A 16902-nucleotide genomic window follows, 5' to 3' on the forward strand; every position below is an offset into this window, starting at 1 on the left:
CATTAATATTTGTTATTAGGGTTAATGTTTTTTAAGTAGAATAATAGTTTTAGTATGTAAAATAATTAATTGTCATTAGGATTAATTGGCTTTATGGTCTTGAATATGTCCACGACTTACATTTAGGCACCTTAAAATTAATAAAATAAAATGTCTTGGATTTTGATTTAGATGATAAATTCAAGACAATTAAAACAAAACAATTAGGCCAAAGAAATCCGGGTTTTTTGAACTTTTTTTTTTGGGTTATAAAATTGAAAATAATACGGTAAAAGAATGAGAAACCAAATTAAAAAAAAAAAAAAAAACAAAAAGAGAACCATTGATCAGATAATTGTAGTCTGTAATTTTAGTCGACACGATGGAAAGTCCGATAAACATATCATCACGTCAATGGTTCTTGATTAAACAGAGAAAATTAAAACCCAATAAAATTAAATAAATAAATAAAGGAAAATATAATAAATAAATAAAGGGGTTGAGGCTCAGAAGGATCCATTGGTAATTTTGTAATCACAGTAGGGAATTTAATCCCTCAGAAAATAGGTAGTTTTTCAGCATCACTGCCTCAAACTCAAACCCCCTTCTTCCCACCATATATAATCAAATTACAAAAACCCTAATTTACAGAAACCCTAATCCCAGAGAGAGAGAGAGACGGAGAGGGGGATTGCTGTGACAGAAGAGGGTTGAGCTCTGAATATTTATAGAAGAGCGATTCGAATTAGGGCTGAAGGGTCTTGCCGTCTTATGGGAGGGCAATTTTCTGCAGCCCAATAGAGCCCATTGAGCAATGGATATTGCCAAGCTGGAAGTGACAATGGGCTTATTATTCATTTCCAAATCCAATGGTAGGTAAGAGCCCTGTTGGAGTTTCTCTAATATACGTTAGAAGTGCACATATAAGTTACACATTTGATAACAACTATTAGATCATTTAACTTAAAAGAATCTAACCGTTTTTTATTCAGATGTGTAACTTATATGTGCACTAAAGAAAACCTCAGAGGTCTACACATTAATGCTTGATAAACCAATTCACCCATATTTTAGTTGGCCAATGCATTGTGCTTGTACTCTTGAATCATATTTGAATCCCCTTCTGTTGTAAAACATATTAGTTTAAAATAAAATATCGTTTTGTTAGAAAATAAACTAAATAAATCTATTCATACTATACTCTAATATATAAACTTGTTATCCATTTATATTATAACACTGATATACTACATGACAGCTTTTTAGTGTTTTTATAATCTTGTGGTATTCCTCCTTGCTTGGTTCAAGGCATTGATGTAAACGTTTAATATTCATTCCAAAGGGAAGGCAAAGTCCCATTCAAGTAATTTATTGATATGAAAAGAAAAACACAAATGGGATTTTCTGAATTAAGCAAATGTACCAAGAGCTTCTATCATCTCATTGGGTCATACTTAGTACATAAAATGCAACTTGGGTTGATAAAAAAGGGCACAAATTTGACTATACCGAACGAATGTAAACATTAATCCGGGCCTAAAATAGCCCAAATCTCAAACGTGTCACCGAAGAAAAACAAACCCTGGTCTGCTTCTTCCCTTCTTCTTCTTCTTCTCCTTCTTCTGTAAGTAATGGATAATTCGTAAATGTAGATATTATAAGGAACATTAAGGTTTACTCAAACATCCCAAATCTGCTTTTCCATAGCCGAATCTCCTTGCGAGCGTTGTTGTTGCTGCTGCTGAAAAGGGTTCATCATTGCCGGCAATCTGTGCTGACTCATTGCCTCCAAGTCCAACCTTTGCTGGTGGTGGTGGAGCTGCGCATGCAAGCTTGGCGGCCTTGACCCTCCGATGCCCAGCAGATCGAGCGTTGTGCAAGGCCCCAGCGCGCTGTTCATTCGATGAGTCGAATTAGTATTACTAGAATTGTTGTTAGGGCTATTAATGTCCTGATGACCATGATGATCTTGTTCGAAATTCTTCAACATTGCCTGGTGGTTCTGATAGTTCTGGTGGGGACCCGCGCCGCCGATCCCCATGAAGACTTGACTGAAGAGTCCCATGTCATTCATTGCCGAGCTGGCGGTTGGGTTGTTGGAGTGATGATCAAAAGGCTGTGACATTTCTTGTGGGCCCTTTTGAATGAGCTGGTCAGTGAACCCTCCGATCATGTTGTGTGAATTATGTGACTGAGGATCAGACGGCTGAGGTTGCTGTTGGAAGTGGTGAGGCTGATGATCATACGACGGTGGGGGTCGAATATTATTGTTTAGAATGGAATTAGGGCTAGAGAGGTGGCCATGATCAGGGCCTGCCATACTGCTAACAAAGCTCTTCTGCATCATCGGCGAGTTGATCGTGGAGTTGCTTGCAGTGGCTCCCATTTTGGCGGCTTTTTGAAGCAAGGCGGTGGCTGACATTTGAGCTACACCGGTAATACTACTTAGGCTGCTGCCTCCGTTTTTGGTTTCTTGGTGGTGAAGGTAATTGAACCCTGATGAGCTGTTGTTGTTGTTGGAACTCAGCTGAAGGCTGGAGGCCGAGGTGGAAGACACGCTTCTTGGCCCACCAAAGAGCGAACCGGTGGTGTTAGAGAACATGCCTGGTCCTCCACCACCGCCGCCACCACCTGGGATGTTCATGTTCATGGACTTGAATGGCATTGGGACAAGATCTTCAGGAAGCTTGTTTTTGTTAGTGTTAATATCGTAACTGAGGAATTCGGAGACTCTTCCTCCCATGGGGGAGGTGTTGGTGTTCATGGCCATTGATGATATGAGCTGATCATGTGGCATAGGCATTTGGTTTACTTTGTTGTTTTCTTCTGCCAATGCGTCACAAAAGGCTCTGTGGGTGATAAAGCTATCCCTCCTGCACAAACTCATGCAAAAATACATAATTTGTACTTGATATTGTTTGATTACATAAAAAATTGAAAGAAGAATGTATAGTTATCTTAATTCCAAAAATAATAAAATTATTTGGACATACAAAATAGACATAAAACTAATATAAATGGACCCTATCATTATGTGAACTCCATGTATATTAAAAACTGTCAATACAATGTGTTAATATTGTGTGTCTAAACGGTAGTTAAAAGGAAAAGTTGTGACATAAAATTGAAAGGTTTCAAAAAGAGATCGATGAATGTAGCTTTATTTCAATTATTGCCCATTTCTTTCCTAAATGTATATTTTCGCGTTTGGAGGGCTCAATCCAACAATGCTCCACTACACTAAAAGTCATTTTACAAATACATTTGTGACAGTTTGTAAGAAAAATGCTGCAGAAATTATATCTAGCTCATAGAATAATAATAACGTAGTCAAGTTGGTTAAAGTAAAGTGATTCATAACAAGTTCTAATTTTACTCTTTGTAATATAGTATATAGACTAATTTAGTAAAATTATCACTCAGTATAAAAACAAAATAATACACACACACACACACACACACATACATACATTATATAAACATAAACATATATATGGGAGCTAATTCTCGACAAATTAAGCAACCATATATACATGTAGTACTTTTTTGTGATCCAATCTTGATTATATGTTCATGCACATGCAATATTTAATTAACAAAATTAAACTATCCATGAGTATGAGTTACTTAAGGAACCTGGAAAAGATGGTCCCACAGTCACACTTGTACTCCCTAGTGCCGCAGGTCTTCTGATGCGCCTTCCAGTCCGACTGCACTGCATATTTCTTGGAGCACTTGTCACATTTCCATTTTTTCTCCCCATGTTTCCGGCTGAAGTGCTTCTTAATGCCGGTGAGGTCTCCTAGCGCTCGAGCTGGGTTGTGGTGGACACACGTCGGCTCGGGACATATGTAGACCCTTTTCCTAACCTCAGTTGTGGTTCTCTGACGGAGCTTCCATGGAAGGTTATGGCCTCGCCGGTGCAGCTGAAGGTTTTGATCCCTTTGAAACCCTTTGTTACAGATTTCACACACAAATCGGTTCGTTGCCATTAGGGTTGTTGGTGATAGTGCAATAACTTCCGCACTAGGATCTGATCACAAATTAATACAAATTTGTTAGAACATAATTAATTAACTTGCACAACTATAAGTATAATTAGCAATACTAGTTGTGTTATGCTACACAGCATATATACTTGTGACCAACAAAAAAGTGAAATCAAGCAAACAGTTCTACTTTATTGGCAACAATTCTTCAAAATGTTTTGATTCTTTCACAAGATAACTCAATCTAGAAACTCCCATTTTTAAGAAGAAGAATATATATTGCTGAAATGAAAAGATTACAAGACTCAAGCATGGCGCCAATATATAGGTAAATATTCTCCAGTGATCACTCTCAACGTCCAGTGATGAGTCTCAACATAAAAGCTGACATGATTCGGAAAGAAACCCTTTTTTTGTTCTTCTAAAATAAATCAAATCCGTGCGCCTTGAGTTGTATGTCATACATATGGTGAAACATGGCAATCGAATCGAGGAAACTACTCGACATTAGTAGTGAAGAAATTAATTCAAAACTATTTGCCTGGAGTTCCTGGAAGATTTCTTTTCTTCTTAAGAGGCGGCTGCTGCGGCTGCTGATGAGTGACAGAGCCATTACTGTTGCTTTGCGCACCGGAAGCACCGCCAGAGTTGGAACCGTGCAAGTGGTTTTGTTGCTGGTCTTGATGAACTTCTAATTCTCCAGTATTATTCCCTGAGGAGAAGCTTCCTTCTTCAACATCACCTGTAATATTTGACATTTTTGACAGACAAAAAGGGTTGAGAGATGATTATACAATTAAAATTACTTGGCTTGTCCTTTCTAAAAGTTGGCTCAAATTTTCTATGTTGGTAGAAGGACTAGAGGACTAGAGACTTGTTTTTGGCGAACAAAAATTCAGGAGTTGCTTTTGGTAGAGGAAGACAAAAGCAGGGAATTCAGCTTCTTCATTTCTGGTGATACTGGTGAGAGGAGGAGAAGCAACTTTTGTGCAATATTTAGACTTAATCTTGGAACCTGGTCTTCTTTGGCCTTACATAATTATATATAGTGCTCACAAGACACATTATTGAAATACTTAATTTAATTACCAATTACCCTTGACTTGTTGGGTAAGTACAACCCTAACCTTGCTAGCTACCTTGTATTCCTTTTGGTTTTCTTTTTGTGTTCACATGTAACCAATGAATTACATCCTTCATTTATTATTGTAAATTAATCTGTTTCTTTTATCCCCTCTAATTCAATGAAAAAAAAAAAAAAAAAAAAAAAAACCCCTAATTAATTTTAGTACTCGATCGAGTTGAGAAGGGTAGCGTCGTAGTAGAATTAAGCACCCTTGTGGCTCTCCTTACCCAGATTCAAGACTCCCCCACCCCTTTGCCCCCTCAAGACCCCATTTAACTATTGACCAAAAAAAAAAAAAAATTATAACTCGACTTAACTAAGCTGGGAGTAGTGTGTTCCCACATTTACGCCCAATTTTCCCTTTTTATAATTCAAATGAGTTAATATAAAATATCGCCTGTAAAAAATAGAAAAAAAAAACCTTTACCTTTCCTTAACTATATATATATTTATGTCTGTAGACACACATGACCAATCACGTAGTGTCACGTGACAGTGTCCAGAACATCATCCTTTCTTGTTTTGTCCATATAAACCCTACATCCCTACATCCATCATCATTCACACACCAAACTCAATCCTTCTTTTTAGCTCATAATTCTTCTTCATCGTTTTTAAATCTTGAGTTCTTACAATGTCTTCTTCAAGGAGATTGTCCAAATAGTTTGAGGAGCAACATAAAAGATTGTTAGCACAATAGGAAGAATTGTTCAATCTCGAGGAAGGTGGAGATAAGGCTTTCGCAATGGAGGAGGATGATGATGATGAACATAGAAGGCAGAGAGCTTCACATTCCCACCGTGTCATGGAAGCTGTGTGTCAAATATCCAAACCTAGACGTGCTGCAAACTTGGATAGAAAGAGGGAAAAACGAGGTAAAGGTTTCTTGGAATATTATTTTATCCTCAATTGTGTATTCCCTAATCATGTTGTTAGACGTCATTTTAGAATGCAACGAAGTTTGTTCGACAAAATCATGAGTGCTATTTGCAACCATTATCCATACTTTGTGTAAAAAAAAGATGCTTTTCATATTCAAGGTCTTCTTCCTGAGCAAAAAATTATTGTTGCCTTGCGGATGCTTGCATGTGGAGTCTTTTCCATGTATAGCGCAAAACGCTTCCGTAATTCTACTCCACATTTCTCACAACTCCATCTCATTACCCGTAATCAGGTCATGAGTGACTTGAACCCAGCATTCACACAACGTAACATCTTCGATGAGCTTCCACGTAGCCATTTTTTTCACACAAAAAGTATAAGAAAGTTTTGGTAGAAAGTGTTGAAAATATTGAAATGTGGTGTAAGGTGGAATATGAGGGTTAGGTATTTATAGAAAAATAATAATAATTTTGTTTAATTTCTTCTGTATTTTTTAACAAATTTTAATTTAGTTAATTAATCTGGATTGTTGGATTTGAAAAAGATTCAAATCCAACAGCCTATATGTTGACATGTGGCCAACAATCATAATTCTGACCGTTGTAACTTAAAAAAAAAAAAAAAAATCAGGCTGAAAAACGTGGATCGTTGATTGTTGGATCGGACGGTCTAGATATCGCCACATCACTAGCCATTGGATTTCAAATTCAAAATTTTTTTACCATTGGAAATCCAACGGTCTAAAAAACTAGCCGTTGGAAATCCAACGGCCTAAAACGAGCCACTTGGCCTCCCCGTAAGAGCTGTTGGTGCACCTGCGCATGCAGGCCCTGCCCGTATTTTCTTGTTAGGGACGTGCGCCCACTGGCCTAGCACAAAAAAAAATTTAAAAGGGCATATGACGTCAAGTTGGCGTTAGCATGACGTCACATAGGCCAGGCCTTGACTCAGCACATTTTGGGTCGGCCTATGGGACGGCTTAGGCTATCAACCGGCCTACGGGTCTAGGCTGGAGGAGATTGGCTAGTTGCCGGGCTGTTTTGGCTGCTGGGTTTCAGCCTAAATGTCCTTGGTGAACTTGCTCTAAGAAGATTAAAGTCAACAGAAAAAAGAAAAAAAAAAACAACAACATGGGACCTCAATTTAAACAAAAAAAAAAAGTGATGATTAAAAAGAAATAATATCTGGCTTTTGGTAAAACTTAGCACATAAAAGGGTGGATAAATTTTGCATGTACCACGAACACTCACCGCGTGGGGTCTACCATTATGTGTGTTATGTTATGCATGCGTGACAAGGTGATGTTTCACTCACATCAATAATATCACGTGCCTGTGTTTTGGGTAAAAAAATTCTCTCCAAAGACATTCACTAAAGTCTAGACAATGTCCTAATTAATCAAACTTATCTTCCCCGTAGCTTTAGCCTTTAGGTTCTACATATATATAGTATAGTTTAGATAGGAAGAAATATAGCTATTGAAAGAATGGAGTAATTTCTTAAGTTCAAAGTAAAACTGCATTTTAAGAATGAGCATGCATCTGCATGCTTTTCCAAGCTATATAATTCAACTTTTATTGCACTATCTATCGTTCTTTCATAACAAACCTTCCTGACTAGATCCCCTTGTATTTTACCATGCATCCCTACCTATTGAGATCAATCAGTTTAATTCAAACCTACGTCAGTAATTATGAACCCTAAGGTATTTTAAACAAAAATTGCACAACTAATTTAAGCTTAATCACATTAATTAGTTGAGAGTTGCCGAACCCTATTTGTCTTATTACTTCCAAACGATCGAAGATGAACCAAACAAAGTCCATATTTGTTTTATTTAAAAGATTTATTGACAATTTAATTAATGACATATAATAGATGCTGCTGCTTTGTTTTCTAGGTCAAGTTCAATGTGAATGAGAGTAACTGTGACATCCCACATTGCCCAGGAGAGTGATCCTTAAATGTATATTCCCATCCCTACCTAGCACGAGACCTTTTGGGAGCTCACTGGCTTCGGGTTCCGTAGGAACTCCGAAGTTAAGCGAAAAGGGGGCTAGAGCAATCCCATAATGGGTGACCCACTGGGAAGTTACTTGTGAGTTCCCAAAAACAAAACCGTGAGGGAATGGTAAGCCCAAAGCGGACAATATCGTGTTACGGTGGTGGAGCGGGCCCGGGAAGTGATCCATCCCGGACCGGGATGTGACTGTAACGACATTAGCTAAGAGCTTAAGATAATTATTAATCTTGAAGAAGAACACTAAGCACAAATTATATTCATTACATTCTATTATGTGACCTACATGTACATAGAGGTGACCATTGGTCTTTTAATTCATCAAAACGTACATCTATGATCATTTTCATCAATTCTATCAGAACTTCTGTAAAAATGAGTTATGTTGGAAAAACTATTCCTATAATTTGGTTAAAGTTGAGAGATCATTGCTTCAATCAGGTTAAAGTTGAGGAACCATTTCTCCAATTGGATTAAAGTTGAGGGACCTTTGCTACGATTTTCTCATTTAGTTTTCCATATTTTTCCCTTGATTTAGCCTCCCGTATATGGTACATGACTCATATTGACATAAATTCTAACGGAGTTGACGAAAATGATCATAGATGCATGTTTTGATGAGTTAAGGGACCAAGATCACGGATTTTTAGTTGATGGATCATTACTCCAATTAAGTAAAAATTAAAAGACCATTGCTACAATTCCTCTAACATATATTTAATTTCCTACCTATAAATTATTAATTAATCTCAGCAATTTTGATGTGATGAATATCGTTAGGTAGCAAATAATATCATATGAAAATTTGATAGTGCATGGTAGAGAACTTCTAATGTTAGTTGTCTACTCGTTACCACATCAAGTCAGTAATTCTAAACAATTATATGCGTGTGCGTAATCGCTTTTACCATAGCTCAGTTCATGTAAATATCCCCATTACCCATAACTTAAGGGAGAACCAATACTAATCTGTATCTTCACTACATATAATTTGTCTGTTTTAATTAAAAGGAATAAATTAAAATAAAGGAATATATATATATATATATATATATATATATATATATATATATATATATATATATGTGTGCGCACATAAATTAAAGAAATGTGGGCATGCAGTTTATCCTTGAGCTTTTCAGAAGCTTAATGGGAAAAAACAAGTAGGTAGCCTATAAAATGGAAAACAACAAGGACACAGAAGCTAGAATATCAAACATGGTTCAAATTATAAATACTTGGTCAATAATTTCAAAACTTTAAGAGTCCAGATTCCATTTCTTGATCACAAATCTCTAATCATTCCAAATGGTAACAAAGAGATTGCTTAGTAATCATCGAGGAAGGTCGATGCAATTGAGGAAGCTAACATCAACACAACAATGTAAAAACAACGGGATCCAAACATCACCACGCATTCCTCCATGTTTTCCTTGATTATCTTATGATTAAAACCGAATTTACGGACCGAAGCAGCATTAGGATGCTAATTAAATTTCATAACATAATAAGACTAGTGACTCATGAATTGCTAATTGACACGAGCAAAGGAGCCCCATGGATAAAACCAACACAAAAGACGGACAAGGCATAATATATGTATTATATTGTGTAATGAAAAGTTTGAAAACGATGTTTGCATAAACAAAAGCAAATTAGGGTTTATCTTATTAGGGTTTTGATATGGACATCGAAAAATTTAAACAAAATGGAAAGAATTTTAAGGAGATGGGAAGGATATTTTAGATTTGTAGTCAACCATCAAGCTTCAACTTCGTCAATTGGATTTCCATTTCAGGGTTTGTCCGGTTTTAGGTTTAAGCAGGCACCGATATCAAGTATATTCCACATTTGCGTAATTATCGAGCAACTTTGTTAAGTTTGCGTTACTAATTTCCTTTTTTTGGTTACAAATTTGCGGGGTTCCTTAACAACTCAAGCAAGAACTTGTAATGTTACTTTTGTAGAGATGATCTGCCCTACAAACGCGGGGCTAGTGATTTCTTGGATCGAAAATCTTTAAGTTGTTCTACATGAATGTTAAGAAGCTTAGGTTGGGGTTTAGGATTTAGAGTTTAGGGTTTAGGGTTTAGGATAACACGAAAATAAATTTTATGATGTGTTTTGTAGAGATTTGCAAAATTTTATGATGGGTTTAGGATAACACAAAAATAAATATAAATTTTATGATGTGTTTTGTAGACACTTGCAAAATTTTATGATGGGTATAGGATAACACGAAAATAATTTTTATGATGTGTTTGGTGAATAATGCAACTATTAAGTTTCATAAGATATGTGGGGGCATGAAGAAATTTTTTATAAGCCCCTTCGAAACGCTCTTACCATTTGTTGAGTCCAAAAGTATATTTGATGGATTTGTAAGCTGAAAATAGAGATTAATATTATATATTAGCTAAGTGATTTTCAGGAGTTAAAAAATCTCACATGAATTTTAAGAAGTTTATGGTTCGGCACCACGGAATAGGTTTTATGACGATTTTTGTAGAAATCCACAAAATCAATGAGTTTTAAAAAAGGCTCAGTTTTTTTAAGGAGCAAGTAAAATGTAATTTTGGAATCAGTCTCTTTATTTATTGAATATTGTAGATTCTAACAAGTTTACAATGGTCACTCATACTACGATCTAGTAGTATTCATCTTCACTTGGAAGTGAAAAGTCTTAGGTTCGAATCTCGTGGATGACGAATTCGATACCAAATTAGATTGCTTATTATGTAGCCTAGCCGAACTCTCCCTCCCCTAGTGTAAAAATATTAATGCATTCAAAAAAAAAAAAAAAAAAAAAAAAAAAAAAAAAACCAAGTTTACAATGAGTGGGACAATGACTAGAAAATAGGTTTAATAATGGGGAGGAATATTTGAATTTTGGTGAAAATGAGGGAGCATGGAGGAGCACACTGCATTATACAGAGTCCCATTCTCCGAAATCCTCAGGTCCAAAGAAACTGCGGTCACCCACTGTTCGATCTTAACCAAATAATGAAAAAGAGCACAACAACAAAAATTAAACAACCACCTACCTTCGGATTAAATCAAAAAGTGAGTCGCCACAATTTTCTTGAATCATGAGGTTTAAAAATGCGACTCGCATTATACAAGTGTTGTATTCACAATATGATGATAGCCCGAGCTACATGATAGATTTTCTTAAGAACTCGGCCAAGTTGCCAATTCCATCCTGATTAGACTATAAAATTGATATCCACCCAGCCCAGCTTAATCTATTGATGTATTAGGCCCAAGTAAAAATTGGTAGGCTCATCAGATTTCGGCCCAGCCCACGAAGTTGCAGCACTCCTTTTCTTTTTGGGGAAGTCTCTGTATATTCTGTGCAGCAAGTAGTTAGGTACAAAAAAAAACACCTTCATGATTTCACTTGTACAATTTACATGATGAAGCTGCAAAAGCTTCAGAAAATTTTGCAGCTTCAGAAAATTGAGTCAAACCGGACAACTCTATACTCACATCTTGAATTCCGGGAGATCATATGCGGGTGTGAAACGCCTTTTCCGATCAACCCCATTCAGCACAACCTCAAACAATCTGCTCTACCTCATTGAACAAATAGTGAATTTGCCTCAAGGGACCTCCTTGTGCAATATTCGAATGCTCTAACCAGGTTGGCAATTTTCGCTGTACATACAATGTTACAAACCTCTATCCGAATGTTCATCTTCTATCCTTGCGTCTGCAGCATTAGCAACAACACTATCATCAAAAGCTGCACCAACGATAGAGCTTCCCCGAGCTCTTTGAGACCTTGGTGTTGTTGACTTATTTTGTAATGTCTCACCCTTTCTCTTCCTCCTTGTCCTAAAGAGATCATGCTCAAGAGCTTCCTGCACTTTCGTGGTCAATGGCTGGTTCCTTGTACTCTGCCTCTGGCTCTTAATGAAAGGCTGCTTCCTTGTTTCTGATAGACTACTTGTCTTCTTCACACTTGAGTCGTCATTACTTTGTGCCACGTCCTTGATCACCGGTTCAGGAAGCTTCGGTATCTCAAGCTGGCTTGTCTCAGATAGAAATGAATCAAATGATGACTTGTTTGCACCTGAGTTGTCATTATGTTGCATCATGTCCTTGGTCAACAGTACAGGAAGCTTCAGTGGCTCAGGCTGCTCGCTTGTTTTGGATAGAAATGAATCAAATGCTGACCCGTTCGCACTTGCGTTGTCATTATTTTGCATTGTGTCCTTGATCAAGGGTTTATCAATGTCCGCATCTGTTGGAACATAAGGAAGGTTCAAGTCAATGCATATCCAAGATTGCGATTTTTCGGAAGCTGCTTCTCTGTGCAGGCCTACACGCGAACTATGTAAGTTTGATTCGACAAGGGCCTCATCTGGAGTTAGCTTCTTATCCACAGACACATTTTCATCACTGGAGCTTGAGTCTCCATCATTACAATCAGTCAAATCCTTCTGTTTTGTTTCAGGGGCCAAATATCTCAAATCGTCTGACTTCATCGTGGGGATGCAGTTATAATACGTTGCCTTGCTTGGAGACTTGTCATTGAGAAGATTTAAACATTGAGATTCATGGATACTAGTAACGCAATCTGAGGAGTCGAGAAATGTTGTCCTGTCAATTATATCCTCAGCGGGGTTTGAGGTAGTTTTTTCTTCTGCATCATCTTTTGACTCTTCATATATATCTTGTTCGGTTTCAGTAAAAGGATTGGAGGGAGTACTTATACTTTCAGTTTGAACAGGTAAACTCCTCAGTTTTCGTACCTTCGATTGTTCTGCTTCTGCTACATGAAGCATACTTGTATCCACAATTGTAAACTTCATTAGATCTATATCCCCATTTGTGCTCCTGTGTGGAAGGAGGTAATGACGGTGTTGCTTATTTAACATATCAACTTCATTGAATTTAGCTGATTCCTCTTCTCTGCCTTTAGCTGCTTCATTATCAAGCTCAAGAACATCGGGGTTAGACGCCACATTCTTCAAGACCTCATGGACAGAATCAAAGTACTGATTACCTCTCACAAGGCGCCTTGAAAACTTCTCTATACCAGGTACAAGAAACACCAAAGACAGATTACGCTGCTCGGAATGCCATCCTCGTGCTAAAAGACGGGGCCAAACAGCTTCCCAGAAAAGATCATTCGACCGCTTTTTACTCAACTTAAAATATCCTTTTAGATACTTGATGATCTCTGGCGTTGTAAGGGAGGAACAGGCTTTTCCAATTGGTACTTCTGGACGAAAAGAGATGGCAAGACTGTTCTTTGTTGGCTTCAAAGTAGTGCCAGTAAGGTCTTGCTTCCCTTTTCCAATACCTACTGCTTCTATAAGCATACAAACGCCAACAATGTCCTTTAACTTGAATATATATTCTTCAAATAAAATCTTTCCCCCTGCAAAACATCTCGAACTCTGCACAAAAGATAGAAACTTGTTAGGTTTTCGGAACAGATCATACGTTTTCCTTACCATACTCATGCATCTAGCTGCAAGTGCAAATCACAACAGAAACAATATCATGAAGTTAACACAAGAACATGACATTCAAGAAGCCACCAGAAGTATGCACGTCAGCAAAGAAAAATTATACGAACAATGCATTCTAAACATGAAAGTTGCACTGATACCTAATCATGCATTCTTATACGATGATTCATCTTCCCACTCATTGCAAGCAGATAAGGACACAACTAGTGCAAAATAACATTGAAATAACTACCTCCATCAGCATATCTTCGCAGTCCTTGGACACACGAGAAAACAATCTTGATAACAGTTCCTTCTGCCTCCACCCCGTAAACACTTTTTCCCCTTGTATACAGGGGTTACCTTTTAACTTCCGACACTTTGACCATCTGCGATATCCATCAGAACTATAGAACTTTCCATAGTAAAAATACAGTACATCCCCCATATCCATACTTCCAATAAATCGCTTCACAAGTGTAAGATTCTTCCCAAATATATACAGACTGAGGAGAAAACTATCTTCCTCAATTTTGCTCGAAGGTTTGATCTGAGAGTCTTCGACATCCTTTGCATCTCCCAACACAGCATTTTGACGTTTAACTTCAAGTTCTGAAATTTCATTTTCTTTACTGCTTCCAACAGACTCTACATTTCCCTTGAACCTTCCAGCTTCACAATTTTTCCATGGGATAGGTAATCCCAGTGAAAATGACAGATCAAGGACTTCTGATTCAGCATGCTTGTTTGTAATCTCCAACCGCTCGAATTTAGCAATCAACGGTGGAATATCTGCCTGATACTCATTTCCGATTCGAGGAACCACCTGTGGATGTACAGCAGATTTATCTGTGACATTCTCCATGCAGTCATCCAAATGCTTAAAACCTATGTGCCAAAACAGAAAAACTTGAAATTACATACTGTCTGTTACATCAAAGTATTAATTGCAACATCCCAATTTAAAAAAAACATCAAAAGCTTGTACCTTTATTACAAAATCTACTGAAACAGGATCAGAAAATTTTCAATTTCGGTGCCACTAAGCTCTCTGAACTCAATAATTTAAATGCATTGTTCATCACAAATGGACTAATCAACCAACAACCAAATACGAAAAGAGCGGTAACCCGAAAAAGCCAGAACATTGTCAATTTTGGTGCCAATAAGCTCTCTGAATCTAATAATTATATGCATTGTTCATCACAGATTAAATCAGAAGTTAGGTAATCAAGCCACAACTAATACGAAAAGAACACTATCCCGAAAAACAAGCATGCTTCCATAAGAAAATTTCCAATTATGCAAATGCAGATCAGCAAACAACTTTATGCAGCAAAATGAATCATACTTTTAGTATCAGGCATTAAAGAAAAATGAGCAAAATTAAAGAAACCCAAGTAAAATAAATCAACTAAATAGCTATCGAGTACTCATTTTGAAGTAATAATTAAAAGAAATATAAATAAGAACATCAAGATTAAGTTATACATATTAAACAGTAAAACAAACTGTCAAAATAAGAACAGAACGAGGCTCGAGAGCAAAGCATGCAAAAGAACGAGGGAGTTTTAACGTAAAACTTCCAGTAATTTTCATTTTAACTAAAAATCACATTTTTATGCTATAAAGTCAAGATATTCAATACTATTCACTTTATTCTTTATTTTGCAATGATTGTTAAAACTCAAAATTTTCAAGCTATTTTTATTAATTTTCCTAAAGAATGATTGAAAGAGAGAGAATATTTGCTCATAAACTATCTAAAACCTCCATGGCCATGGAAGAAGTTGATCACGTTTAAACCCACTTGAGAAAAATGAACCTGGGTAAATGCTCCTGTTGCATTAACCTCGATTGTCAACTATTTTTTCAAAGAAAACAAGAATATCAAAGAAAGAAAAGAAATACAGAATATATATATTAATTAAAGAAAATGGGGGGAGAGAGAGAGAGATGTTAAAGAATGACAGAAGCATTTTAGAGAGAGAAAGATTTTACCTTTTTACACGAGGCGAGAGAGTTGAGCTTTCATGGATGTAGAGAGGAAGTTGAAATCTCGAGGACTTGCAAAGGAAGAGGCACAGAAAAAACGAGAAGAAATAAAGAGCAAATAGAAAGAAATAAAGGCGAAGCTTCTATTTATACTGACTGAATTACCAAAACACCCTTGGTCAAGTTTTTTTAATTTTGTTTCTTTGTCTATGAATGGGTAATAATAGTAGTTTTTTTTTTTTTTTTTTTTTTTTTTTTTTTTTTTAACAAACTCAATTTTATTTTGGGGTTGTTATTTGGCACTCGAGAAAAGTCATAATACTCCCATCCGTTATCAAATAGTAAAGGAGAAATTGCAATTCAAAGAGCACAAGATCAAGGTATAGCTAGCTCGAGTAAGCTGCGGCCGAGGGCTAATTTTGGATTTCTGAAAAATTGCATGAAAAAAGTAGTTTAATTCAAGGGAACTTTAACGAAAAGTTCCCGATACTGTTCATTTTAACGAAAACCACATTTTTACACTAAAAAGTCAATTCTGATACTATTCATTTTACCTTTTATTTTGTCCTTATTGTTAAAACTCAAAGTTTTCAACCTTTTTTCATTAGTTTTCTTTTAATTTCAATACTAGCACAAACTTCTTTCTAGCAAAATTAACCTATCTTGAACAAAAAGGAAAACATAGCCCATCCTTAATAATATTCCTAGCTCCGCCCTTAAAATTGAGAAATCTTGAGAAAACCTTAAAGAACTTAGGACAAAAAAAAGAAAAACTCATCAACCCCACCACAGGATTTCGTCCATCAGAAGTATATAACAACATTGACTCCATCTCTCGAAGCTATAACATGACCATTTTACTTGCCATAAAGCGAGATTAGGTGTTTACCAAAAAAAAAAAAAAAGGAAAAAAAAAGCGAGATTAGGTTTTAAAAACATTACTATAAAAAAGAGACGATTAGATACTTCTCTTGATTTGGTATACGAAATTCATGTACCTATGTTCCAATATCAGATAATAATTTATTGTACAAACAATGTTGGATTTGCAACATTGTTCATTCTAACTTTTTCACCATGACGTCGAAACAGAAGGACTCTGCAGTACCTAAATGCCACGTCTGACCATTTATTTTCACAATCCCTCAAATTTATTTATTTATTTTTGGAAACTGGGAATAATATTACCAAGGCAAAGAAACCACAACATTACAAGAAGCCTACACCGAGGCTAGCAACAACTAACCAACAAAAAACCAAGCAGCGAAGGGGTTAAGGAGTGAAGATGCTAGAACCGAATTCAAGCATCGCCCCCTCCACTACTATAAAAGTCCAAGGAGGACAAGGTAATCCATCATTATTTAAAACAAAAAGCAATGACGATGGAGGTCTATTGACCCATATGACATTGCACATCTTTGTCTTGCTGCGCGACGCCAACCTGTCCGC

General features: G+C 36.6%; 2 protein-coding genes and 2 non-coding genes across 4 annotated transcripts; all 4 read right to left on the minus strand.

Moving 5' to 3' along the window:
- Positions 1 to 320: 320 nt before the first annotated feature.
- On the minus strand, positions 321 to 396 carry LOC137716658 (small nucleolar RNA Z155). The gene has a single exon (XR_011065723.1). It is a non-coding gene; the product is annotated as a small nucleolar RNA Z155 (small nucleolar RNA).
- An 82-nt stretch (positions 397 to 478) lies between these two features.
- LOC137716656 (small nucleolar RNA R41) lies at positions 479 to 573 on the minus strand. The gene has a single exon (XR_011065721.1). It is a non-coding gene; the product is annotated as a small nucleolar RNA R41 (small nucleolar RNA).
- A 1075-nt stretch (positions 574 to 1648) lies between these two features.
- LOC137714662 (zinc finger protein GAI-ASSOCIATED FACTOR 1-like) lies at positions 1649 to 4726 on the minus strand. The gene is made up of 4 exons (XM_088690212.1): positions 4510 to 4726; positions 3616 to 4012; positions 2002 to 2852; positions 1649 to 1947 (listed from the first exon to the last, which is right to left on the minus strand). The coding sequence occupies exons 1-4, from the start codon at positions 4724 to 4726 to the stop codon at positions 1658 to 1660; spliced, it is 1755 nt and encodes a 584-aa protein (XP_088546338.1). The 3' UTR covers positions 1649 to 1657.
- Positions 4727 to 11318: 6592 nt separating this feature from the next.
- Positions 11319 to 15573, minus strand: LOC137714661 (uncharacterized). The gene is made up of 3 exons (XM_068453817.2): positions 15460 to 15573; positions 13712 to 14346; positions 11319 to 13404 (listed from the first exon to the last, which is right to left on the minus strand). The coding sequence occupies exons 2-3, from the start codon at positions 14321 to 14323 to the stop codon at positions 11668 to 11670; spliced, it is 2349 nt and encodes a 782-aa protein (XP_068309918.2). The 5' UTR covers positions 14324 to 14346; positions 15460 to 15573; the 3' UTR covers positions 11319 to 11667.
- Between the last annotated feature and the right edge of the window lie 1329 nt (positions 15574 to 16902).

The sequence above is a fragment of the Pyrus communis genome, chromosome 3 (genome assembly GCF_041283825.1).
Source record: "Pyrus communis isolate YQ-2024b chromosome 3, ASM4128382v1, whole genome shotgun sequence".
NCBI lineage: Eukaryota > Viridiplantae > Streptophyta > Magnoliopsida > Rosales > Rosaceae > Pyrus > Pyrus communis.

Coding starts and splice junctions, on each gene's coding strand:
- LOC137714662 (XM_088690212.1), bottom strand. CDS start 4,726: ATGTCAAATATTACAGGTGATGTTGAAGAAGGAAGCTTCTCCTCAGGG. Junction 2,853..3,615: donor TGTGGGACCATCTTTTCCAG/GTTCCTTAAGTA, acceptor GAGTTTGTGCAG/GAGGGATAGCTTTATCACCC. Junction 1,948..2,001: donor CATGGGGATCGGCGGCGCGG/GTCCCCACCAGA, acceptor ATTTCGAACAAG/ATCATCATGGTCATCAGGAC.
- LOC137714661 (XM_068453817.2), bottom strand. CDS start 14,323: ATGGAGAATGTCACAGATAAATCTGCTGTACATCCACAGGTGGTTCCT. Junction 13,405..13,711: donor GCGAAGATATGCTGATGGAG/GTAGTTATTTCA, acceptor TCTTTTGTGCAG/AGTTCGAGATGTTTTGCAGG.